A 22,220-nucleotide genomic window follows, 5' to 3' on the forward strand; every position below is an offset into this window, starting at 1 on the left:
GCACGAAGCAGACTAAGCCAAAGTCGGAAAAGTGTGAGACTCGAACTCGGTCCTCCCGAACATAAGGCAAAAGCTTTACCTACTAGACCATTAAATGTTCGGAATATGTTGGGTGATTTAGTAAATTTATCCATTTCGTGAAACATACTATGAATACAAAAGAAAATTCCGAAATTTTCAACGCCAAAATGGCTGAATGGTTTTATGACTTGGGTTGGTGTCCAGCAGCCTCGGGTTCGATACTTGCACTTGGCAGCATTATCAAATGAAATAGGGTGACACATAAGATTCGAACCCGCCTATCCCAAACTCAAGGGAAAAGCTTTAACCTTTCGGCCATTGGCACCACAAGGAGGTTTCCACTCGGAACAAAAACATGAATCGAAGTGAAAGCGGGGTGACCGCAGAGCTCAGCATGTTTTCAGTGAACGAGAGTGAACATTCTTTTGTGAGTTCATATGACTTCAACCAGTAGGTGTCAGTAATGTGCATTGAAGCTGGTGCCACCTCGCCGTAAAACAAAACGAAGAAAAAAATGACGTGACAGATCACAGGAGAAAAATATTGCAATTTTCCAAACATTTATTTTATATATATATATATATATAATATATCGTCATATATATAACGATATATACGTTAATATAATATATATTATATATATAATATATATATATATATATATATATATATATATATATATATATATAAAGCATTTTCAATACTATACAGTGTGTTTCAATAGCTGCACGTTTCTTTTTATTTAAATATGTATTGGGATTCATTATGAGTTTTTCCACTTGGTTGAGGCACAATTAGAATGCAAAGGAGAGGTCAGGGGTCGGGCCAAGTGCTTCTGGGAATTGCAGCTCACAGTAACAGTGAAACAGTAGGACTTGCAAAGCAGAGCTTATGTAACGAGAGTTACGCACTGAAGTGTCAAAATAGGAAGTTGAGGCCGCGTGCTCAATATAATCATGCCAAACATGTATTTGTCACACAAACTGAAATACAGACGACTTCCAGATTGAAGCGTCAGCCAATCGCCACGTTCAACCTTTCCCTACCCCATCACAGAGACAATTTATTGGATTAAAAAAAAATATATACAAAAACCTTATACAAGCATCACAAAAATTCCACAAACTCAAATTGATATTACAGCAGATGCCTCAGTCAACAGAACAAACCACACGCTTACATACTGAATCTCAAGTAGTTAAGTACACCAAACACATTAAAATCATTCCGATATAGAAATTGTAACAATAAGAATAAATTACAGCAGACAAATTATTAATGTCAGGAAATATATACTGTATATATTATTTCAGAGTGTAATTTATTTTGGCATATGGGAAGGGGGTTAAAAATGCTGCCATGTATCCCTCACAGCTTATTTTGGGTTTCCCCAACTTAAATGACAATTTACTTTTTTTTTTTTTTTTTACTATGAGACTTGTTTGTTCAGTCCAGTAAGACATGCAAAAATTTGTCTTCTAGGAAATCAGAGGGTTTTTGTCTTGAAAGCAGACCTTTCACTCTCACCTGTCCTAAATCGAGCTCATGGCAAAAAAAAAAAAAAAAAAAAAGGATATTATAAAAACAAGTGGCGGTGAAGAGAGGAGAAGCTTCGGGGTTGTGGTATTCAGATATTTTTGGAATCTTTTGCCTCAAACAGCTTCATGCGCTCTTGCACGCTCAGTCCCTCTTTCAGGCTCTGCCAAAGACAACACAGGACCATGAGAATTTCTGAGGACACAACAGCGAGCGAGCGGCGGAAAGACCATGGCAAAAAGGATGAGCACGGAGGACGGGAAATGGGGCGGACATCCACAGCACAGCATTTTACAAACATTTATTCGTGGTTTGACAAATAATTCAAAAAAAGGTTTGTGCATGATATTTCAATGGTTACTGTTGCTTCTTCTAATCTGCATCTCTTGGCCACCAGGGGGCAGTCGAAAAGAGAAATCAGGAAAAAGGCCATTGTGCAATGTTATGCATTGCTTTTTTTTTTGCTTTTTTTTTATAAATACCATGTAGCTTTTCAACCTTTACCTTGGTTTGGAATGAATTGAACCCAAAAGTCAAGGCAACGCTTTTCATATGTCTGCAATTAGTTCTCCGTGCGTCATATAAGCAGAAAGGAGGTGAGGTGAGGTGAGGTCATGTCATGCAAAGGATGCTTTTGTTCCACATGCTTATTTGGTGATATATACATACGGTGTCTCTCGGGCGGGTTTTGGGGGGGGAGGGCTTAAGACCCACATGAGGAGTGTCAGCTATCCCACGACACCTGTCCAGTGACAGACTGGTGGACAAAACACACGCATGACAAGCCACGCACCATTTGACAAGACTTCACCGCACAGACAAAACATTTTTTGTTTTAAATAAGGTGACACTTGCCTTTGACCTGACACCCCTGGATGGCTTGGAGGTTGTGGTTTGTTCTTTTTTCGTGAAGTCAGGGTTACTTTTGGATTTCATGATGTCTGCAAAAGCAAGCGGCGCACGACATGACACTTTAGGTTGAACGGTCGCAATCAAAGATTGTTCTCGTTGCACTTAGCGATGAGTCACCGTATCCCGAAGTAACGGTCCCGTCGACGCTCCTCTCGCCGAACGCTTCGGTGGCAATAAGCAGCTTCTCCTTCAGTTTTCCGATATCGCAGTCGGCCTTTGCTTTGACGATGCTCAGTTCCGTATAGATGTCTTTATATTTGTCCGTGGCGTACTTCTTGTCCTGTTGCCAGAACGCATGAATGACATCATCTTGTGTAATTTACATAACCCCCCAAAAAATAAAATAAAAATTAAACTCCATCGAACCATGACCATGTACTGACCCGGAGCGCCGACTGCAGCTCATCCTTCAGAGAGTGGATTTCCTGTTTCAGATACTGAATCTCGGACTCCTTGATTCGAAGCAGCACCTTCGGGACCGCCGACAAAATTAACGGCGTTTTTAATGGCGAGCGCGAGGCTTCAACACACCTCCAGTTCGTAGACATCTTTGCCTTGCGTGTTGGGCGACAGCGCCGTCTCGCCGCTGAAAGACGAGCGCATCCGCGTGATCTCGGCGCTCAGACGATTATTCAATTCCTGCCGGAGCGGCACGGAGTTAAGGGAGAGGAGACCTTGAGCGCCCACGCATACACGGACGGACAAGTTCCAACCTGGTTGTGAGCGTTGAGCTCCTGGTTCTCTCGCTGGCACTGCCTGAGGGCCTGCCGCTCGGCCTCCAGGGCCTGAGCCAAGTGGGCGTTCTCCAGACATTTCTGAGAATACTGCTCGGACAAAACCTCCAGCTCCCTCTGGATGGACTGCAGCTCCTCCCTGGACAGTCGTGTAGAACTCAAGTTCAGATCAATTGGCAAAAAATCAAAGATGACTACGCTATTAGTCTAGCTACGTTGTTTGATTTTATTTCCACTTCTAGAAAAACATACTCGTATTGTAATCGAAGTTCATCAATATCAGAGTTGAGGCCGCTGAGCTGGGAGCGCTGGTTCTTCTCCAGTTCCTCCTTGTGTGCATTCTTCATAGCTTCGATAGCTAGCGAGGGTGGGGGGGGGGGGGGGGGGGGAGGAGACATCGCGCACAATTACACTTGGAGGATAAAAGTCAGTTAGCTGAATGCAAATCTACAATGAAAAAGGCCATTCACACGCTAAAGAAATTAGCATAGCGCTCGGCCGGCGATGAAGTACCAGCAATCGTAGCGGCGGTCTCCTCAGCCAGAAGCCTCTCTCGTTCCTCCATCAGTTTGGAAATCTCTCTCTGGTGCTGCCTTTGGAGGTCTTCAACCACCTTGTGGTGGGTTTCCTCCATCGCTGCAAAGCCACGCTCGCACGTGGCCTGACGGACAGAGGCAAGCGAGTTGAGTTACCCCAAGGTTGCTAAAGTTGATCTAATTGCGTGCACATTGGTCGGCTCCATGCGGTCATGCAAGCAAAACACCTCAAGCGTTAAAATTAGGTTGAAGCAGGCGGAAATGGATCTACTACGCCGTTCAGAAGCATCGCTACGTTCTACTCACGAGATAGCTAGAGTAAAAGTGGAACAACAAAAACCTTCAGACTTTCAAGGTCTCGCTGGTATTTCGCCCTCAGGCTGGCCACATCTCCTTCCAGGTGCTTGCTCTCCAGTTCGTCCCTCATGGTGTTCATCTGAGTCTCCAGTTCCTGGATCCTGTCCCTCAGAAGAACCACGGTCTGCCCCTCGGACTCGGCCGTCCCGCCTTCTTCCTCCTCTTCCGTCGGAGACCGCAAGGTGGCAATCTGGTCTTCGTAGATCCGCCGAAGCCCGGCGATTCTCTGCTCAAAGTCGGCCTGGATCGTTTTGACCTGACTCTGGTGCCGCTCCTTCATGGCCTCCATGTCAGCCAGAAGGTCCTTCAGCTTTTGCCGGCTGTCCGCAGCCGTCTCCGAGAGAGCCAACTCCTTCGCGGCGTGGTCTTTCTCGGCTCGGCGTAGCTCTTCCCGGTGCTTCTTCTCCAGCTCTTCCACTTGGATCTGAAAATGTTCCCCCAGCTTGGCCAGCTGCTCTTGCTGTTTTAACAGTTGCGTGGAACGCTGACCCACTTCCTCCTTCAGGGTGGCGTTCTCCTTCTGGAGCTGCTCCAGGGCCTGCTCCAAACGGTGGCGCTCCCGCTGGAGAGACGTTTGGTATTTCTCTTGAATGACTCTGACGCTGCGGGCGTGCTGCTGCACCAGAGCGTCCATGCTCTGCTGCGTCCGCTCGCAGCGGGCCACGTTTCGTCGGTGAGCCCATCGCAACCTGCACGCCACGTAGGCCACCTGAGCCTGGATGAGAGCTTCGCGCATGCAAAGAGACGTGCTCGTGAAAAGGTGGGACGTCCCGGGGCTGAAAAGCGCAGAGAGCATTTTGGCCAGCTCGGGGTGCTTCCCGGTCTTTTGTATTTCTTGAGCGTACTCGTGGAGCTTTGCCGCTTGTTGTCGAAGCTCGGCGGCCAAGCCGCGATGGGCGCTTTGAAGAGACTCGGCCGAGTCGACGGCGTCCAGATGGCGCTCGACGATTTTTTCGGCCAGGTCCCGGGCTTCCTGCGATTGGATCTGCTCGGCGTACGGCGCCAGTTCGGGCGGGCAGATGTCGGCTAACTTTTGTTTGCCCGAGCCAAAGTTGCTCTTGACTTCTTTGATCACGCTTTTTAAATCGGACCTCTTGGACGCGTCAATGATGGCTTTCAAGGCCGTTTCCCTTTCACGGAGTTTGCGGTGGGCTTCGGCCAGCTGACCTTGAAGTAGCCGGACTTTCTCTTCGTAGCCGAGCTTCAGGTTTTGAAAGGAGTAGGACACTTCTGCTTTGATGAAGCTATTAAAGACGGCCGCGGCGTTAACGTCCGGCTCAGCCGTAACGTCTTGCGATTTGGCGCCGTCCCGGGGTGTCGCCTCCCTTTCCGGCTCTTTCCTCAATTCGGCCTCTAACGTCAACTTTCTGCTCAAGACGTCGGCGTAAACGATTGCTAAACAATCGGCGTTTTGAATGTCCTCAGAGTCTTCCCAAACGGCGCTCAGCGTTTGGAGAAGGTCCGACTCGGACGTCTGTAGAAGGGAGGCCATTTTGTTCAAAACGAGCGCTTCGAAAGTCAGCGTTTTGGCAAAGAGATGAATTGCTTCTTGATCCAAAGCTTCCGCGGTCTGCGTTTGAGGGCCGTACGGCGACACTTCCTCCAAGGTCTTCTGGCCGTGGCGGATGTACGCCGATGCGCTGAAAAGTTCCTTCTCCACTTGTGACAAGGAGTGAAGCTGTGACTCGGAGTTATCGTGAGAGCCCGACAAAAAGGCCTTGACTTTCTGCCGACTCGTTTCCACGCAAAGGAGGGCCTTGGCGTAAGGATCCGTTATCTGAGGCCCGTCGTCGCAACCTAAAGGCTCCTTTTGGACCGTCTTCTGATCTTCGGCGTGTGTGGAGCGACGCTCCTGGAGATTTCGAGTGAGATTTTTAAGCTTTTCCTCCGTGGCGAGCAGTTTAGTCTCGAGGGCACGGACGATGGAGATAAACTTCTCGGAGTCACTGGGATGCGGGAAGGCGGTATCGGGTGAGCTAAGTGCTTGAGTGGAATCAAAGTCTGTCTGATTAACATCATCGTTATGGCAATCGTCCAGGTTGTTATATTTTTGGCACTGAATATTGGAAAAACGGATTCTCGGTTTCTTGGCTCGGGACTCTTCGTCCGCGGCGGCGTCCTCGGTTTTCGACGGCGGGCTCTCCTCATCTGGAACCAAACTTTCCCGCGGGCTCTGTTCTCGGACGTGTTTCCTCCTCAGTTGGAGATCGGCGTAGCCGAGCTGCAGCGCGTCGAGGTGCCGCTCCAGCTCGGCGACGCGATTCTCCGCGAGCGCCAGCTTGGCTTTTAGATTTTGCTCGGCGCCGCCGGGCTCGACCCGTTGAGTCATTTGACAGAGAAGATCTTCCTTAGCTTGGAGCTTCTGCTCCGTTTCCTCCAAGCTGTTGCCCAGCGCAGTCATTTTAACCAGAGCCTCTTTCAAGTCCTCCTCTTTGCGCTTCATCAGCCGTTCGTACGTTTCCTTAGTCTGACGGATCTCCTCCTCCTTTTCCCGGAGGAATTGGCTGATCCTCTGAAACTCCCGGGTGGCCCTCTCGTACGAGTTTTCCAGAGAGCAATAATCCGCCTCTTCGCCTCGGAGGCGCTCGCGGAGTTTGTTGACCTCCCGGTCCGCCTCTGCAATCTGGTTGAGGAGCTCCTGACAACGACGCGTGAGCAGAGCTCTCTCTTCTTCCAGTCGACGGACGCTCTCTCTCAGGGCCTCCGACGTATTGCTCTTTTGGGTGAGCTCTTCCTGCAATTTGAGCAGTTCCTCACTGCGCTCTATTGCCGCCGAGCCCCGCCGGCCCCTTAACAGGGCCTCCACCTGCTGTTGGGCCTCGGCTAGTCTGACCTCCATTTCCTTCCGCGCGCTCTCGGCTTCGGCTAACCTCCTGCACAGATTCTGCCTTTCCCTCTCGTGGCTTTCTTGAAGGCCAAGCTGCTCCTTTCTCAGACGCTCGTCCTTCAACGCCTGCCCTTCTTCTGTGGCGGCCAGTCGGGCGATCACCTCTTGCAGTTTTTCCTGTAACCTCTGGATTTCTCTCACGTGGTCCCGCTGCAGGGCCTGCTGGTGCTCCAGTTGCCGGAGGGCCTGGTTCCTCTCTAAAAGGCTGGCCTCCACTTCACGGAGTCTGCTTTCGCTGTCCTTGAGCTGGGCTCGCAAGGTGGCTTCGCTGCGTCCGTATTCCTCTTCTTGCTCCTTGGATCGCTCTTGCTCCAGCTTGAGCTCGTTGCGCATACGAGCCACGGCTTGTTCGCCGGCCGAGATTTCGGCCAAGGCGAACGCCAGCTTGGACTGCAGGGCTTGAATATCCGCCTCGTGGCGGTCGGCGGCGCTCTGGGCTTGGGTGTAGCTCCGTTTGAGTGTTTTGATCTGCTGGTGAGCGAGGTCTTGCTTGCGCTTTTGGGACTCTAACTCGCCCTGCAAGTCTTGGTTGAGCTTGTGCAAGTGTTGCCATGGCGAGAAGGTGGGGGGTGTGGCGCTCTTTAAAGAGATCGATCAAACAAGCTCGATTAGTTGCGTCGCCTCGCGTTCCCTGTCTGATACGGAGAACCACATCTCGAGTACCAATTTTTTTCTCTCCCTCCATTGCTGTGCTTTTTCAGGGGTGACGTGACAAAAAACAATTGAGAAATTGGATGAATGTAGTGACCCAAAACTGTCAACAAATGTGACACTCTTTTCTGATGTGATGGGGAAAACAAAACTGTTTAGCATGCATGGTCAATACGCAATTAATTCGAAAAGAGCCATCAGCTCAAAAATTCTCAAAGTCCATGCAAAATAGACCCATCCATCCACGGTTAATTTCATTTCTTAGGGAAAAAAAAAACCCAAACCAGGCCAAGAAATGACACACACAAGGCACAGATGAAACAAAGAAAAAGCACAGCGCAAGGCCCTCTCGTCAAATTCCAGTTAGTTACGTTCCCAGGAGATGTGAAACTCCGTAACAAAGCATGGATAGATAAATCACATGCTAAAGATGACAATCATGCATTTCAGATTCAGATTAGAACCCGCACCCAGTTAGTTGAATTCCATCCAGGTTACATTGATGCAATACTGTCAATATTTTCAGCCATTTTTCCTTACCTGCAGGACGTAGCCGTCTCGAGCACTTTGCTCTCTTCCCAGCGCGTTTTCCAGCTGCTCCTTTAACAAATTGTTTTGTCTCTGAAGTTGGTCCAACTCTTTTTGCTTCTGCCCCAACTGAAAAGAGAGACGGAGTCAAATTCAAACACAGACTTTGATGACTTTTTTTTTTTTTTTTCCGAAAGTCCGACCTCTTTGTCGAGCAGTGCAGCCAGCTCGTGCGCGGGCAGTCTGTCAGCGTCGGAATTGTGTGTCGTGGAGCTGATGGGCACTTGCTTCTCCTCTCTTAGCGGCGTGGTCTCCACCTGGTGCCACCGCTGCTCGATCTCCTCCTTCACGCCCGACGTTGGGCTCGACCCATCTTGGTTGCGGTCCACCTCCATCCGCCCTTGCTCTTGACGATCGGGTAAGGACGGTTGCGCGGGAGAGACGGTATTCAAGGTGGAAGTGACCAGAACGGGATTCGGCAAGTGGCTAGCGTTGTTATCTTCTGTCGTGGAGTCCGATACGCGGCGGGTTTGCAGGGCCGAGGTAGACGCTGGGGAGGAGGAAACGGAGCAGCGGGATGCGCTGGCGGAAAGTGACGAGCCGTGGTCGACGGTGTCCGCTCGCTCGTTGGCCGGCTTATCTTTCTTTTCGGTTTTGAATTCGGACCAGTCGAACGTCTTGGAGCGGCCTTCCCGTCTGCGCTCGCGAACTCTGCTTTTGCGCGCTTCCGAGGGAGGCGTGGAGGCCTCGTTGTCCGTGGGCTGCCCGGGGCCGTCGGGATCGGGGGGCCCGCCGGGACAGGGGCTCGGTTCGGGCTTGACCTGTTGACACGGCTCCAGCAGCACCTGTGTTTGTATTTTCTCCTCGGAGACGGATCTGAATGGGGAGGAAAAACAAAACAAAAAATCAGGTCTTTCCCATGTATTTAGAAATCTTTGGGAACATTCAGTGGAGCCACATTGAAAAAAAAACAGACACACAGTTAGACACATGAAAATCCAAGCGCACGACGTGCCGGTCTGAAAGCAGCTTTAGCGTTTACACACACAAGCTAAAATAAGCCCGATGGCAGACGCCTTCTCTTAATGCCATTTATACGACAGCTCAGCGTGAAGGATGTATTTGAGCTAAACTGGATGGATTGCCGTGTTTGGAATTGACCGGCAGGGCGGCTTGTTAAAAAAGTGACACAATGGATTCCGTCGGGACGGGTCGCTCGCTGGTGAGGAGGCGCTAACTGCGTGCGTCTATGCAGCCTACCAGACACACTAGTAGCTTGTGATTTTCTTTATGACCGTCAGAGAATGTATCTCGACATTTCACCCGAGCTAATACTGGCATGCCCGACATGACGACACACACACGGAAGGTTTGCATCTTCATTACGACAAGTCGGGCGCCGCCGATCGAGCGGGGGGGTGGGGGTTATCCGAGGTTGTCGAGCGAGCCGACTGACAAGGAGACACGACTCAACGTCACATGACATCGGGCAGGACAATGACATCACTTTTTAGAGGAAGAAGGCAAGTTGGGAGGGGTTAGGTGACATTCAACGCACAAGCTTTCCAACCTGGGCTTCAGAACCGATAGTTTCAGTGAGATGTTTTTCCTGGAAGCAGGTTGTAAACAGCGGTTTGGGAGGAGGAAGAGGAGGAAACAGAGGGTGGGGTAGGGGGGGGAGTAAGTTCAAGTAGGTGAGAAAAGCGGCGTTGGCATCTGCGTTGAGTCTCTCCGGGTATTACCGAGTGACGTCGGGGGCGACGGTGGGTCGAGCGTTCTTCATGATGGCCTGGATCCAGTTGCGGCGGATTCCGGAGGTCATGGCCGACAGGGTGCACGCGCCTTCTGCACACTGACAACACAATGAGCAAGGATTAGAAAGGAGCGACTGCATTTACAGGAGCCTCTCTGTCGTGAGAGCAAATTGCGGATATAAATACTGGAGTTATTAATTTCTTGACATCAACTCCGCCAAAGACACGACGATCCCCTCGGCGACTCTATTTCTGACATCCGCCAAAAAATAGCCGCGGAAGCTCATTTGAGCAAATGTAAACAAAAACTGAAACTGCTCTCGTGACATACACATTTCAAATGTTTACAAAGCGATTATGCAAGCGAGGCCGGCAACCCATGCGTCAGATTTAGACGCTGATGTCACGGTGAGATGACAAGTCAAGTGACGGACAAAGAATCACTTCAAAAAGAGAAACAGCAAAACCCGATACCTTAAGTTGCACCGCATGGCGTCTAAACGCCGTTTATAGACTGGCGACGGGCAGACCGGCTAAACGAGTTGACTTTTCAATCCCGACTGGTGATAAATGACGCGACATGATTGATGACGCTCACTCACCAGGATTTGGAAGCCATAATTCCTCTGGACTGGGAACTCCTTGACGTCGTAACATGTGGAAAGATCAATCTCGCCGTCCACTTCGGAAGCCTGGGAAGAGCGGAGCAGATTGTCGACACGTAGAACAAGAATTGTCTCTCGGACACACTTCTTCACCTCTTCGGCTATGGAGTCCTTGTAGTAGCGCAGACTCTGATCGGTGAGGACAAACCAATGTTTCTTCCACTGGGGAGGGGAGGGGGGGGGAGTTATCGACTCGGGCAGTGTACAATGTAGCAGATGCCATAAAGATGATTACCATTCCATCTTCATAGAGCTTGGTCATCCATCCCTTTTTGAAGTTCAACAGATCGGGCTGTAGTGAAGACAAAGAAGGAGTTCAATTAGCATTGGCCACGAGTTGTTGGAATTGACTTTAAGATGAACCGCTTTGTGATTTTCAGCCTCCGGCGAGTCAGCGCAAGTGGCAAAAGGTGACGACAGCGAGGTCAAAAGCAAACGTCCCAACGGGGCCCGCGCGCACTCTACCTTGTTTTTGTTTAGCTTCATCAGGCGCGGCGGAGTCACCGTCTGGCAGAGAGTCATTGCGACGCCTATCTGCCTTCACTTCATGTGTTGACAATCCACTCTGCCGTCGCTCTACCCCGAGAGAAGGAAGGGGGGGACGCGACTCTCAGCACGCTCGACTGTAACTGCCACCGCGTCGGCTATTTATAAAACGGCGGTAGCTAGCGGCGAGTGTGGGAGCGAGCACCCGGGTGGGCGGGGTCGCTGGCAGCTGCGGCTAAATCGCAGGGAGCCACCGTGGCGATTACCGCGAGTAGCAGGTCTGGGGTCAGCGACTGACGTCGTGAGGGAGGACACCTTTGCGGCCTTAAGCAGCTTGCCGGCCAGCACTTTAATCCCGCGTGAAGGAACGAAGGATACTTTTACACACGTCTTCCAATCACCCTTGGCACATTCCCGGGGATTCAACTAAATAGGTCATGTACAATGTATTCTTTTAAGCCCGTCTGACACGGTGGCACAAGCGGATCATTTTTCTCTGTTTGGCTGTCTGGCTGGCGCGAGTCATGTACAATTTTCTTTATTTACACGGTTGGAGGAACTCACAGTCATGGAGGACTCGGTGACTCTGCGGTCAAGCGATTTGGCTCTTCTTAAGTTTGCAAAAGTGGACACGTCCGGGACCGAGCGCTCATTCCCGGCTTCCGATGACGACGTGTCCTACGACAACGCCAGAGAACAGGCTTTCAGGAATCGAAGTAAGTCAAACAGACTTCAGAGCTCCACATACAGGTTTGAAGGCCAGGTAACGTCTCTCGCTACGGCCTTGTCGCTGCACACGGGTGACGTCTGATGACAGTTCGCTGGAGCCGCTCGTGTCCATCCGCTCCTCCTTGAATCGGTCGATGACTTGCGAACGTCTGTGAACGACAGAAGATCATATTGCTGATCAATTTAAAAAAAAAAAAAAAGTTCTCCCCAAGAGATGAACTTCAGAGAGTAAATTGTGAAATTATATATACAGCAGTTGAATTAAAAGAGATTTGGAAGATGGCCGCTTTGCAGGAGAAGCAGCGATGACAAATATCGGTTAAGGTGGCGTCGGAAAAAGAGAGGAAACCAATGTACTGTACCAGCAAACGTGAATAACGTGAGCGTGTGTGTGTGTGCGTGTGCGTAAACGATAGCGTGTGTGCGCTCCCAGGAGAAGAAGAGATGAAATGAGAGAAAGCAGGAATCGACGGTGACCGGCAGGGAACAGCATTGGGATAGATTCGGAGGGGTTGCTGTTCAGAAGCCCCTGGAAAAGATCAAAACGACAAAAGGAGCTAGCGTAAAGTGGAAAAGAGAAAGGTAACACATGCACCCCGAAATCCAATCCACGTCTTGTTTAAGGAGATGCCATGCGAGACTGGGATCCGTTTGTTCTCACCTGCGCTCCTCCCCAAACAGCCGGGCCACCTCTTCTCGTCCGGGACTCCGCGTGCGTGCTCTTAGCTCTTGTTGCTTCTTTTCCGTACGGAAGGTCATCCTGCGTGCTCGCGGCACGTCCGAAAGCGCCGCGTACTGCCTGCCCGCGCGACCCCCTCTGCTATTGGCGCAAACGTCGCTCCCTCCGCCGCGGCCCTCCCAGGCGGCGGTGGCGCCGCTGGGTTCCGAGTCCAGGGAGCTCTGGGAGGAACTGACGGTGGAGTAGCTAGGGGACGCCAGGGCTCCTGGGGAAGGGGGACAGGGGGGAATTTGGCCTTCGGGTTCAGAGTTGTACCTGGGACCGGGAGCTCCTAAGGAACAGTAGGAGGTGGACGAAGACAGGGGGAGTTGCTGCGCTGGTTGGGAATTCTGCGCGTATTTTGGAGAAGGCTCCGACTTGTTTTTTTCCAGGGAAAAGTAACCGCTCTCCACTCGTACTTTGCGTCCGGTGCTCATCATTCCGCCATCTGAAATTCATATGAGTTGTTTATTTTTTATTTTTTTTTTACTAATCAAATTATTGTCCTAACCATCTTGAGTTGTGATGGTGGAGTCGGGCTGGCTCTGGCCCAGCTGGCTAAGACAGGAGGCGCTGCGGCTACAGGGGATGGTGGCCCGACTCCAGCGGTTCTCCTCCTGCCACAAAGTGGCCCGGCTCATCGGGACGCGCTCGGCGCTGGCGATGCTGCTGGACAGGCACGGGATGCTGCCTCCGCTGCCGCCGCCGCTGGTCACCGTCACCTTGGCCGGACCCGGTTCCTGGACGGGGGTTTGGGATGGAAGGAGGGGGAGAGGTCAAATTGAGACTAGGGGAAAAGTGAGAATAGAAGTGAAAAATGCATTTCGTCTTAGTCCACAAAAAGAAGAAATATTTGGTGACTTGATTGATGAAAGAAATAAAATGTTGACTTCAGGAAAATTGTGTATTGATTTTTTTTTTTTTTCTTCCAACACCTGATTGTGTCAGCCCCTAAATTTTGTCAATCACCGCCAACATGCAATTCCAATCAAGCCTCTCCATGTTAGAAGAAAAATGCCCGTTCATTGCCTTTGACCTTGAATGAGTGTTATACAGACAATCTACTTCTGCATTTTTGGAGCTGACTCACTGGATGTCCATTCATGTCCTTGGTGGAAAAACATTGCCCCCCCTGCTGATCACACAAAGCTTTTTTTTAATTTCATATCCTTAATAACGTTACCGTTATACTACAATGTTTTTTTGGCAAAATTTTTATGGAGGTTCAGCCACTCTGAGTTATGTAACGTCCGTCAACTCGGCCTCATTTATGCCAGCGTCATTAGGGGGACCAAACAATGGAACTTTGTGGGCACACACACAACATTGCGGGTGAAGTGGCAAGCAATGCCTTACCTGCTGAGTGGGCGGATCCACCTTGCGCTTCTTCTTCTGATTCTGCTTGTTCGTTCTGGGGTACACGGTCAGAGCTTCTTGCCATCTGTAGAGTGGAGAGAACATTTCGATTGATGACCAACAATGTGCAGTCACCAAGGACAAGTAGTCCAAAGAAGCCAGCAGAGGGCAGAGTCGCTCCGATATCAAAGTCAATCACGCGTTCTGGTCTTTTAAAACTCGGCCCGTAACTCCGAGCTCACCTGACCCAGTTCTTTCAGAAGCCCGCTTACCCGTTAATGATTTCTTTACACTCGGCTCGAATGAAGTGCTCCTTCTCAGGGGTTAGGATGCACAAGGAGTTCTTCTGACCCGTCCTGGACTCTCCGTCGATGACGTCGGAGCACTGGTTCATATTGATGGTGCCCTGGGGAAGAGTGCTGGGCTGCAAGACACAACAGAAGGACATGCAGCAAATGCGACAGAAGGGCGGCGACTTGACGGAACAGACGCGCTCGGCGTGATTTTCTCGCATCATCCACCCAGACGTCAACACGGTGCCAGAATTTGCACAGCAGACGTCAACAGTCGGCGCTTCGACTCCAAATATGATTCAAGATGACAATAAAAGGAGGCATTGTGACGTTTTGGGGTTTTCTTGTCCGCTTTTGAAACAAGAGTCAAATGAGTCACGCGGAGCGGAACGAGCATTCTTTGAACAACGTTTGCGTTCCGCCGTCACATACGGGAAACATTACAGCGCGCGACCCACGCGGTGTCTTGGTGTCTATAAGTACCAGCCACAAATGATAAATTACAGCGTCGGGACGAGATTAAAAGGCATGGCGCTCGACTTGGCCGCTGAGCCAATAAATCACATTCAGGAAAACCTATTTGTGCGGCATTAACCGTGCCATGACTGTTACCAGAGCAATTAAATGGGGCGCATGGCCTCTGATGTGGATGGAGAAGTCAATACTTGATGGTAATCCCACCCCGAGGGCGGTCGACTTGCTGCGTTGCGTGTCCCCCCCGTGACTTTAACCGCTGACCTCTTTTGCATTGGAAACCGGCTCCAAATGCTGATGCGGTGACACTTCATCATTTCGCGACATCACCAAATCATGACTCGGGTGTGCCACAGTGGTAGCCACTTGCCCGTGGATTAAAATCAATGAAGGGTCCTCCATTGGGTGAGAGGTCGGCACGACAGCTGTGCTTGACAGCCAGACGGACAAACAGACTCTGGGACAGCTGGGCGAGGGCCTGGTGGGCCTGCTTCAGATGGCAAAAAGGGGAGACTGGCGTCAGCTTGACCTGAGAGCCCTGTCACTCTCAGACTTGGCCCGGAGGAGCCGGGAAGGAAAAGTGGCGGGGCGGATTAGGGAACTTCCAACTGGTCGGTGGGCAATAAATGCTTTTAGTGGGCTGCCCATCTGTCCGCGTAAACAATATTGAGAGGACGTCCCTGCTCGTGCTAGTCTTGTCCTGGACTTGGGAGTCAAAACAGAAATTTGTGATTCTGGGAACAGTTCCACAAGTTCTTAAGCAATAAAACTGAATTGACATGGCTATCAGAGAAAAGAGGAAAAGCAGCACGAGACTCCGCTCACACGTGTGGACCCTCCCAGCAATGGCCACACACTATTTGGGTCCGCTGTAGCCCCCGAGCCGGGCCCCCCTTGAACCCGCACCTCTGTCACCTATCTCAGACCCCGTCCCCTCTCTCCGGGCCATGTCCGAGCACAATGGGGCCTTTGTGCGTCGGCGCAAATTCACACAATGTGGGATTGTCAGCTACAGTGGAACCGTACGAGCGCTCTTTCTCAAATCAGAACTTCAGAGAGGGATATTGCTCACTTACAAACACCTGTAGGACCATCGTAAACATCTGTCTGGTATTAGGTGTCACTCGTCTGCCGGGATTGACAAATTCAAAACGCTTTGACGTGCAACAACATGAACCCTCAAACAGGTTCCAAAGCCGTCACCGCTCGCTCGCTCGCCTTTTGTGCGGAGGAACGACGATGAGCTGGCACTGAATCACCCTGACTCACAAATATGGCAAGCGCTCGGGGTCTCCGACATCCTGCTCATTACCGATAACAGAAAACTTTCCCTAGCAACTGGGGACAATAGAGGTAAACACGAGTGTAAGCCGCAAGGAGGAAATGGCCTCGGGTGCCAGACGGATGGAATCGCGTCCAAAGTCGCTTCTGGATCCAAACAGATTCAAACTGGACCATCTGCGAACGCGCTTCACACATTTGCCAGCAGGTATTTGGGAGAGCGTGGGCAGCCGCAGCGTTTGGTCCTCGCTGCAAATAGCGAGAGCAGCGTGGGCGCTTTCGCGCGGCCTGTTCGGAGGCCGGCATCGTCATAGATGGACGGGGGGGGGGATGCGGAGGAGGAAGAGGAGGAGGGAAGTGTCAGAGGATGAAGAGAAGGTTCACCGTCACTATTTCCAAATTGGTTGTTGTATTAAAAAAGATGACGGAGAACTGGATGTGTGGGCCAAACACACACTTTTTAACGTGCAAGCGTTCCGAACAATCATGGACTGTGAGAAATAATTTGAGATGGTGACAGATTGGCTGGGAAAAGAGAGCTAAAACAGGTGCTCCGCTCAACTTTTGTCACGTGGCCCGTTGCTCACACTCGCGCCCGCCCGCCGTCTTACCAGAATTAGCCCGAGTGGGTGTGCTCTTTCCCAGACTGATAACATTTCTTTGACGAATACAACAATCATGTCTTTCTTAGATGTCGACACGCCTTCTTTCCTACAAACGGGTGCTTCTCTGTCCAGACATCTTTGAATTCCAGTAAACACAGGAAATGAATTGAAAAGACTTACTTAAAAAAAAAAAAAAACACATCATGAGCACATCATGTTCTTGTGGAGAATAATGAGGGATGCGGTCGACGCACTAAACAGTTTGTTTTGATTTAAGTCACTTTTATATTTGGGCTAGAAAAATAATAACAACATTTTTTATAGCCGACGATCCATGTGAAGTTGATTAATCGATGACCTCACTGATATTTTTTTTCAGCGGGTATTATTCCAAATAAAACTTGTGCAACGTTTGAGCGCAGTACCGCCTCCCACGTACTATTTTTGACGCGCTGTACAAAAGTGCAGTAAGCCGCCACTTACTAATGGTTAGATCAGCAATGTCGAGCGGTTATTTGAACGTGGGTGTTGGTCATTAACACTCATCCACATGCCTATGGAGGGTTCTTAACGCCCATCTGACAAGTCCTGTGCACCACGTGATGTACCGATGCGCGCGTCGGCTTTTCATGTAGCTGGACGGACGGGCTCCAACGGTTTAAGACTTCAAATATGGTAACGACGCTGAAGTTTCCGCCGGGCAGCACATGTTCCTGACGCGGTCAAGCGCCCTTGACCACGCCACAAGAACACTTGCAAGTCAGCAAAAAAAAAAAAAAAAAAAAGCCACTTCTCCATTTTTGATAGATATTTGAAGTCGGCCGACGCACTTGTTCTGATCGAGCTCACCCGAGTGACTTGCTCAGTTTTGCAAAGAGGAGAAGAAGAGAAGCTAACTCTGTCCATTGTTCTACAGTACATGTCTTGGGCATTAGTTGCAGCAATAAATGACAGAACATGTTGCCCTTGGCAACAGAGTCCCCCCCCTCTGAAATAACTGCGCCGGTTGCCCCGGGAAACCGGCTTTTAGAGTCGAGTACAGGAGACTTGAATAGTCCTCGGTTATTCACTGGAAGTGAATCTATGTTTTCGCCATAGTACGTACGTGCTGGAACAACAAAATGACATTTTCCAAGACCCGACGACATTCAGTAAGGAGATGAAAAGAGGATGATTGACATCGGGCCAACAATGAACAGAGGACACACGGGCCAGCTTTTTCTTCACGCTCTTGTGCCAGAACATGCCACAAAAGCTGAAATAAAGGATGTGCTGATGCTTGACCAGAATACGGCGCTTTGAAAAGCGCCGCTTCTGGCTCAATCGCATGACACGCTGCAGCCAGAACAGGTGACTTGTAAAAACACAGGCGAGTTGCTACAATACACAAAACCATCTCAAGCATTTTTCCTTTGGGAAGCCAACGCTATCACGAGGACCTTGCACAATATTTGAACAGGCCACAAAACAAACAGAGAGCATGACGCCGCATCAACATCGTGTGTGGTGGAACTTCATTCCTCCAGACACGGCCGTGCTACTTTGGACCATGAGTTTCAAAGGAACTCCTTTGAGATATCTCGGGCTGGGGGGGCGGTCACTTCCCTCCTGTTGTCTAATACAGTGCGGGTTTTCATTACCGGCAGGTATAAAGAAAGAATCGGCCGAGGAGAAACCGATACGTTTGATGAGACGAAATTACGAAAGAAGATTTGGGGGGGGGGGGAAGATAAGCAATGTTATAGTGAAAAGTACTTAAGGTGGTAAATTCCACAAATATACAAGAGGAGATAAAAAGGCTCTTACTCACCATTTCGTCCAGAGCGTAGCGGAGTAAGCCGTGCTCGTAAAGAATGAAAAACCTCCTTTGCCATTTCTGCATTCAAAGACAAAGATGTGCATTATAAACAATGACAGGTAGACAATGTTGGAAAACTTTTCATGCGCTGGAGGTTTCAAATTTTATGAACCGAAGTCAAGGAATTTGGAATTGTCCCGTACTGCTAGACTAGGAAAAGCTTCTGAGTGTTTTGGAACCGGCGGAGTACAACTGGCACACAACTGTTCAAAGTGTCAACATTTTTTTTATTTGATATTTGTCACTCCCCGCCCTTGGAGCCACATTTGGCTCCCAACGACGTGGTTTTCTCACACGGCGGAGGAATGCGAAGCGCAGAAAAGGAGAAAAAAAAAAAATGTTGCTGCACATTTTCTGAATGTCAGGAATTGTGGGAGTGATCACTGGCAGGCGCTATGGATTCGAACCCCAGACTTTAACTGCGGGGCACGTGCTAACCGCTACGCTACCATGCCGCCCTGCAATCACATTCCAAGTTTTAAAGGAAGGGAAAAGAAAAATGATCAATGCACTCTAGTGCACACACATGCAAAGAGTAAATATACAAGCCAACCTTTGGTAAACATTTACCATGGGATGTTGGAAAGTCTATTCTATTTTAGCATGGAACACATCAGTTTTGAAGGTTGATTTTTTTTTTTTCCCCACAATTTTTTGGGGCGCAGTCAATCGGACGAGGTCGACCAAATCAGTGTCGTCAATGTAAACAGCAGGTTATTGACAAACGCAGGGGTGAACGACCCCCCTGAAAAACAAAACATGTGGAATCCATCAGAGCGGCTGTGAGAACTGGGACTTTTCCATCACCTCCCCCACATTCTCCCAGCTCCACTTTTGGGATGCATCGCCACGGTTTTATCTGGGGGTTGATAAAGAAGGCGGCGCGACGGAGGCAGGCTCGCGTTTCACCGTGCCAAAGGGGAGCAGGGTTCGCGGAATCATGTCAATATTGGGATCATTATTGCTTGTGAACCGCCATTTGTCGCTCTGGGGGACTAAAAAAAACAACAACACTCCCACAGGAAGCTAAAGTCAAGTTTTTCCCAAAGAGTGCAAGTAAAGATAGCAAAATGAAAACAGCCGATGGCAAAGTGAAAATAAATATCGAAGAGAATTCAAACATAAATTGGCCATTTCATTTCATGAAATAAAATATAAATCATGACGCCAGCGAGCAAACAAGACTCCTTGAACCCATTTCATCATGAATTGAAGCCACTTACCCGAGATCTGTGTAAGGGATTGTCAAAATTGGTTCCCTCTGGCGCGAGCAGCAACCATCCTCCATAAATCGGCTTCGCCTGTTGATGACAAGATGCGATGATAAACATCAACTATGAAACACAAATGTTTGAGAAGGGGGAAAAGGGAAAGTTATACATTTGCAATTTCAATTCAACAAAGGCGGGCTGGCCTGGCCTAGCCTGGCGTGCTTTCTTAAATAGTTGTGCCACATACTTGAACTTCTGCCACTTGAGTAGTCAGCAGTTATTTCGAGTCAAACAAGCCCGGCCTAACCACAGCTGGCTGGGTGGCTGGCTTGATGTGTGCATGGTGAGAAATATCGCGAGGAATTTTGCCAGACGTTGCCGCTCGGAAGATAACATGTAAAAAGAAATAAATAAAAAGAATAATCCACAAAACAGTGGGCTAGAAATTAAGCTCTGACATTTACGGCCGGCCGGCTCCTCCGTCAGGGGGGTTTTGATTACAGTCATAACTTCATCCCACGCAAAGCCAAGTATAATCCACCTTAAAATCCGCTTTTGTTTTGATTGCAAAAAAGTACGGCGGGACATAGCTCAGCTACGGTCGCTCTGTAAACAAAAACGAAAGAACCGCAATTTTCCAATCTGAATTTTGCGGCCAGGCTATCTGATAACGGGCTCGCCTGCAGGAAGGAATCGCGCTGATAGCCTGTAAAAATATGCCCGAAATCCAAAAGGAGCTGTGGTCTTTCTTCACGTGACCTGACAGCAGGCCCCGTTTGAAAAAATACACTCTGATCATTTCAGGTCAAGCTTTCCCCTTCATTGGTTCGGTGGTTAAACGGCGCGTGTCGCCACAGCCCCCGACCTCCTCGTTCTACCAATTAGAATGCGGCCTAATGTCAGTTCCAATTGTTTCTTATGGCAAAAAAAAATAGATTTCTAAAATGTTATCCGGCTGGGCTCGAGACATGAACCGAATGACACCGGCGTGCCTCCAAGCGCACCGCTGTCGGAAAACTTTCCAACTAAGACACGACTGGCCGGGTTGGAGGTTGACAGCCGGTGTTCCGCAGGGAAAGACGAGCTATTTTCCATCATATTTGAAAGGAAAATGCGCCGTTACGTTTCCAGAGACATCACTCTCTGACCAGCTGGGAAATACTGTTGGAATATAACCATTTGTAATTAATCAACCAAATGGAACATACAGTAATGCGATTTGCGGGGAGCAAGAATTTGGACAGTGTGACAAATAGAAGACGATGAAGCCGGTGATTGTTTCGAGTGGAAAGCTTTGTGAGTTCAGCGTGAAATTAAGGTCAATAAGCATCCCTGGGTTGATGACTAATTGAGTTCAGAGAAACAAACCTTTGCACTTCTAGCCTCTGTTGACACATGAAGCAAAAAAACAAACCGAAGCGCAAGGCCATTCATTCTCATGTTGAATCAGAACTTCAGCATCTGTAATTCTACTTGGGGTAAAGAGCACTTTAACTTTGTTTGCCTTTTTTTTTTTGCACAGTGATCAAATACTCACCTGGTTGAGGTTTTCGTCGTTGAGCAGGTGAGATTCTCGAGGCTTAAAACAATTCTGACATTTGCTTTTATTAAAAATGTTGGCTTGGAATTTCCTACAGGGGTTCTCTTTGACTGACATGGTGGGTCGAGGATAGGACGGGATGTCAAAATAGAAGAAACAAATGACTTTTGGGGGGGGGGAAACAAATGATACGAAATGGCTCTTTAGGTCACGTCTATGCTGGTCATCGTGCTCCAGGGGGGCTAACGTTCACCCGTTAGAACTTCTCGCTGTCTCTGGAGCCGACCAAGAAGTTCTGGATGAGGTCGACTAATGGAGACACGAGTGCGCAATGTTTGGGTCGAACATGGGTTGCTCAACCAAGCGTCGACGAGTGGTGGACGACACTGCGGTGGTCCTGGCGGGTCCCGTCAGCAGCCTCCATCGCGGGGGGAACGACGCCAACTTACCGAAGGGAGAGTCCAATCCGCCTCCTCCACCTCTGGACCGCTATTTAACGAGCGTTCATACGCGATTACTTTGTTGTCCGGACATAATTCACGTTGAAAAACACGCCATGGACGCTGCCGCAGCTGAGTTGAATGTTTTCGTCTAAATGCTGCTAGTGGACGGACATCAACTGTCTGTAAAGAAAGGAGGGGCTAAGTTGGTGATTGACTGCAACATTGGCCAATCAGGCACCTGCCCGTGTGGACGCTCTGTAAATTGACCAATTGGACGCCGATGAAGACCCACCTTTCCTCTGTTAGGTGGGCTTTAAACGTTGGTCACCAATCACCGGGCCGCGGACCGGAATCGCTCCGTGGGACATTCGGTACCGGACAGAGGTAGTACTCCTAAGGATACAGATGCATATAGACAAAGATGTTATTTATAATAATTAAAAAAAAAGTGGTCATCTGTATCAACTCAAGTAACAAAATACAGACTCTGAAATGAAGATACAAATGAAATGGCAGGTTTATGTGTTAAAAAAAAAAATGCAACCATGATAAATCATTTGAAAACGTTTTCATCCTGTACAACTTAACCGAAAGAACACCATACCCACAGATGAAACCAGTAACCTGGTCAAGGTGAAGGAAATG

General features: G+C 49.3%; 1 protein-coding gene across 4 annotated transcripts; it reads right to left on the reverse strand.

Moving 5' to 3' along the window:
• Positions 1-1,066: 1,066 nt before the first annotated feature.
• mpripa (myosin phosphatase Rho interacting protein a) lies at positions 1,067-21,272 on the reverse strand. 4 transcript variants are annotated; one of them, XM_085904086.1, is made up of 25 exons: positions 21,130-21,272; positions 19,605-19,682; positions 18,334-18,399; positions 14,143-14,294; positions 13,871-13,955; positions 13,605-13,646; positions 13,026-13,254; positions 12,458-12,962; positions 11,816-11,945; positions 11,632-11,745; positions 10,817-10,873; positions 10,675-10,743; positions 10,519-10,608; positions 9,905-10,014; positions 8,366-9,038; positions 8,175-8,291; positions 4,080-7,562; positions 3,717-3,864; positions 3,456-3,561; positions 3,183-3,342; positions 3,001-3,108; positions 2,853-2,939; positions 2,587-2,749; positions 2,413-2,498; positions 1,067-1,720 (listed from the first exon to the last, which is right to left on the reverse strand). In XM_085904086.1, the coding sequence occupies exons 1-25, from the start codon at positions 21,247-21,249 to the stop codon at positions 1,649-1,651; spliced, it is 7,050 nt and encodes a 2,349-aa protein (XP_085760212.1). In that variant the 5' UTR covers positions 21,250-21,272; the 3' UTR covers positions 1,067-1,648. The 4 variants fall into 4 exon arrangements, with proteins under 4 accessions (XP_085760212.1, XP_085760211.1, XP_085760214.1 ...); XM_085904085.1 differs by having other exon boundaries at positions 13,605-13,649; XM_085904088.1 differs by lacking the exon at positions 21,130-21,272 and adding an exon at positions 19,840-21,117 and having other exon boundaries at positions 13,605-13,649.
• Positions 21,273-22,220: the final 948 nt, after the last annotated feature.

This window comes from Syngnathus leptorhynchus, chromosome 22 (genome assembly GCF_054491065.1).
Source record: "Syngnathus leptorhynchus isolate UIUO chromosome 22, UIUO_Slep, whole genome shotgun sequence".
Classification (NCBI taxonomy): domain Eukaryota; kingdom Metazoa; phylum Chordata; class Actinopteri; order Syngnathiformes; family Syngnathidae; genus Syngnathus; species Syngnathus leptorhynchus.

What these genes read in the sequence shown, in the direction of transcription:
- mpripa (XM_085904085.1), bottom strand. Translation starts at nt 21,249, where the DNA reads ATGTCAGTCAAAGAGAACCCCTGTAGGAAATTCCAAGCCAACATTTTT. An exon ending in AGGACATGAATGGACATCCA is followed by an intron (nt 13,255 to 13,604) that starts GTGAGTCAGCTC and finishes ACCCCCGTCCAG; the next exon opens with GAACCGGGTCCGGCCAAGGT. An exon ending in GTTACCTGGCCTTCAAACCT is followed by an intron (nt 11,746 to 11,815) that starts GTATGTGGAGCT and finishes GCGTTGTCGTAG; the next exon opens with GACACGTCGTCATCGGAAGC.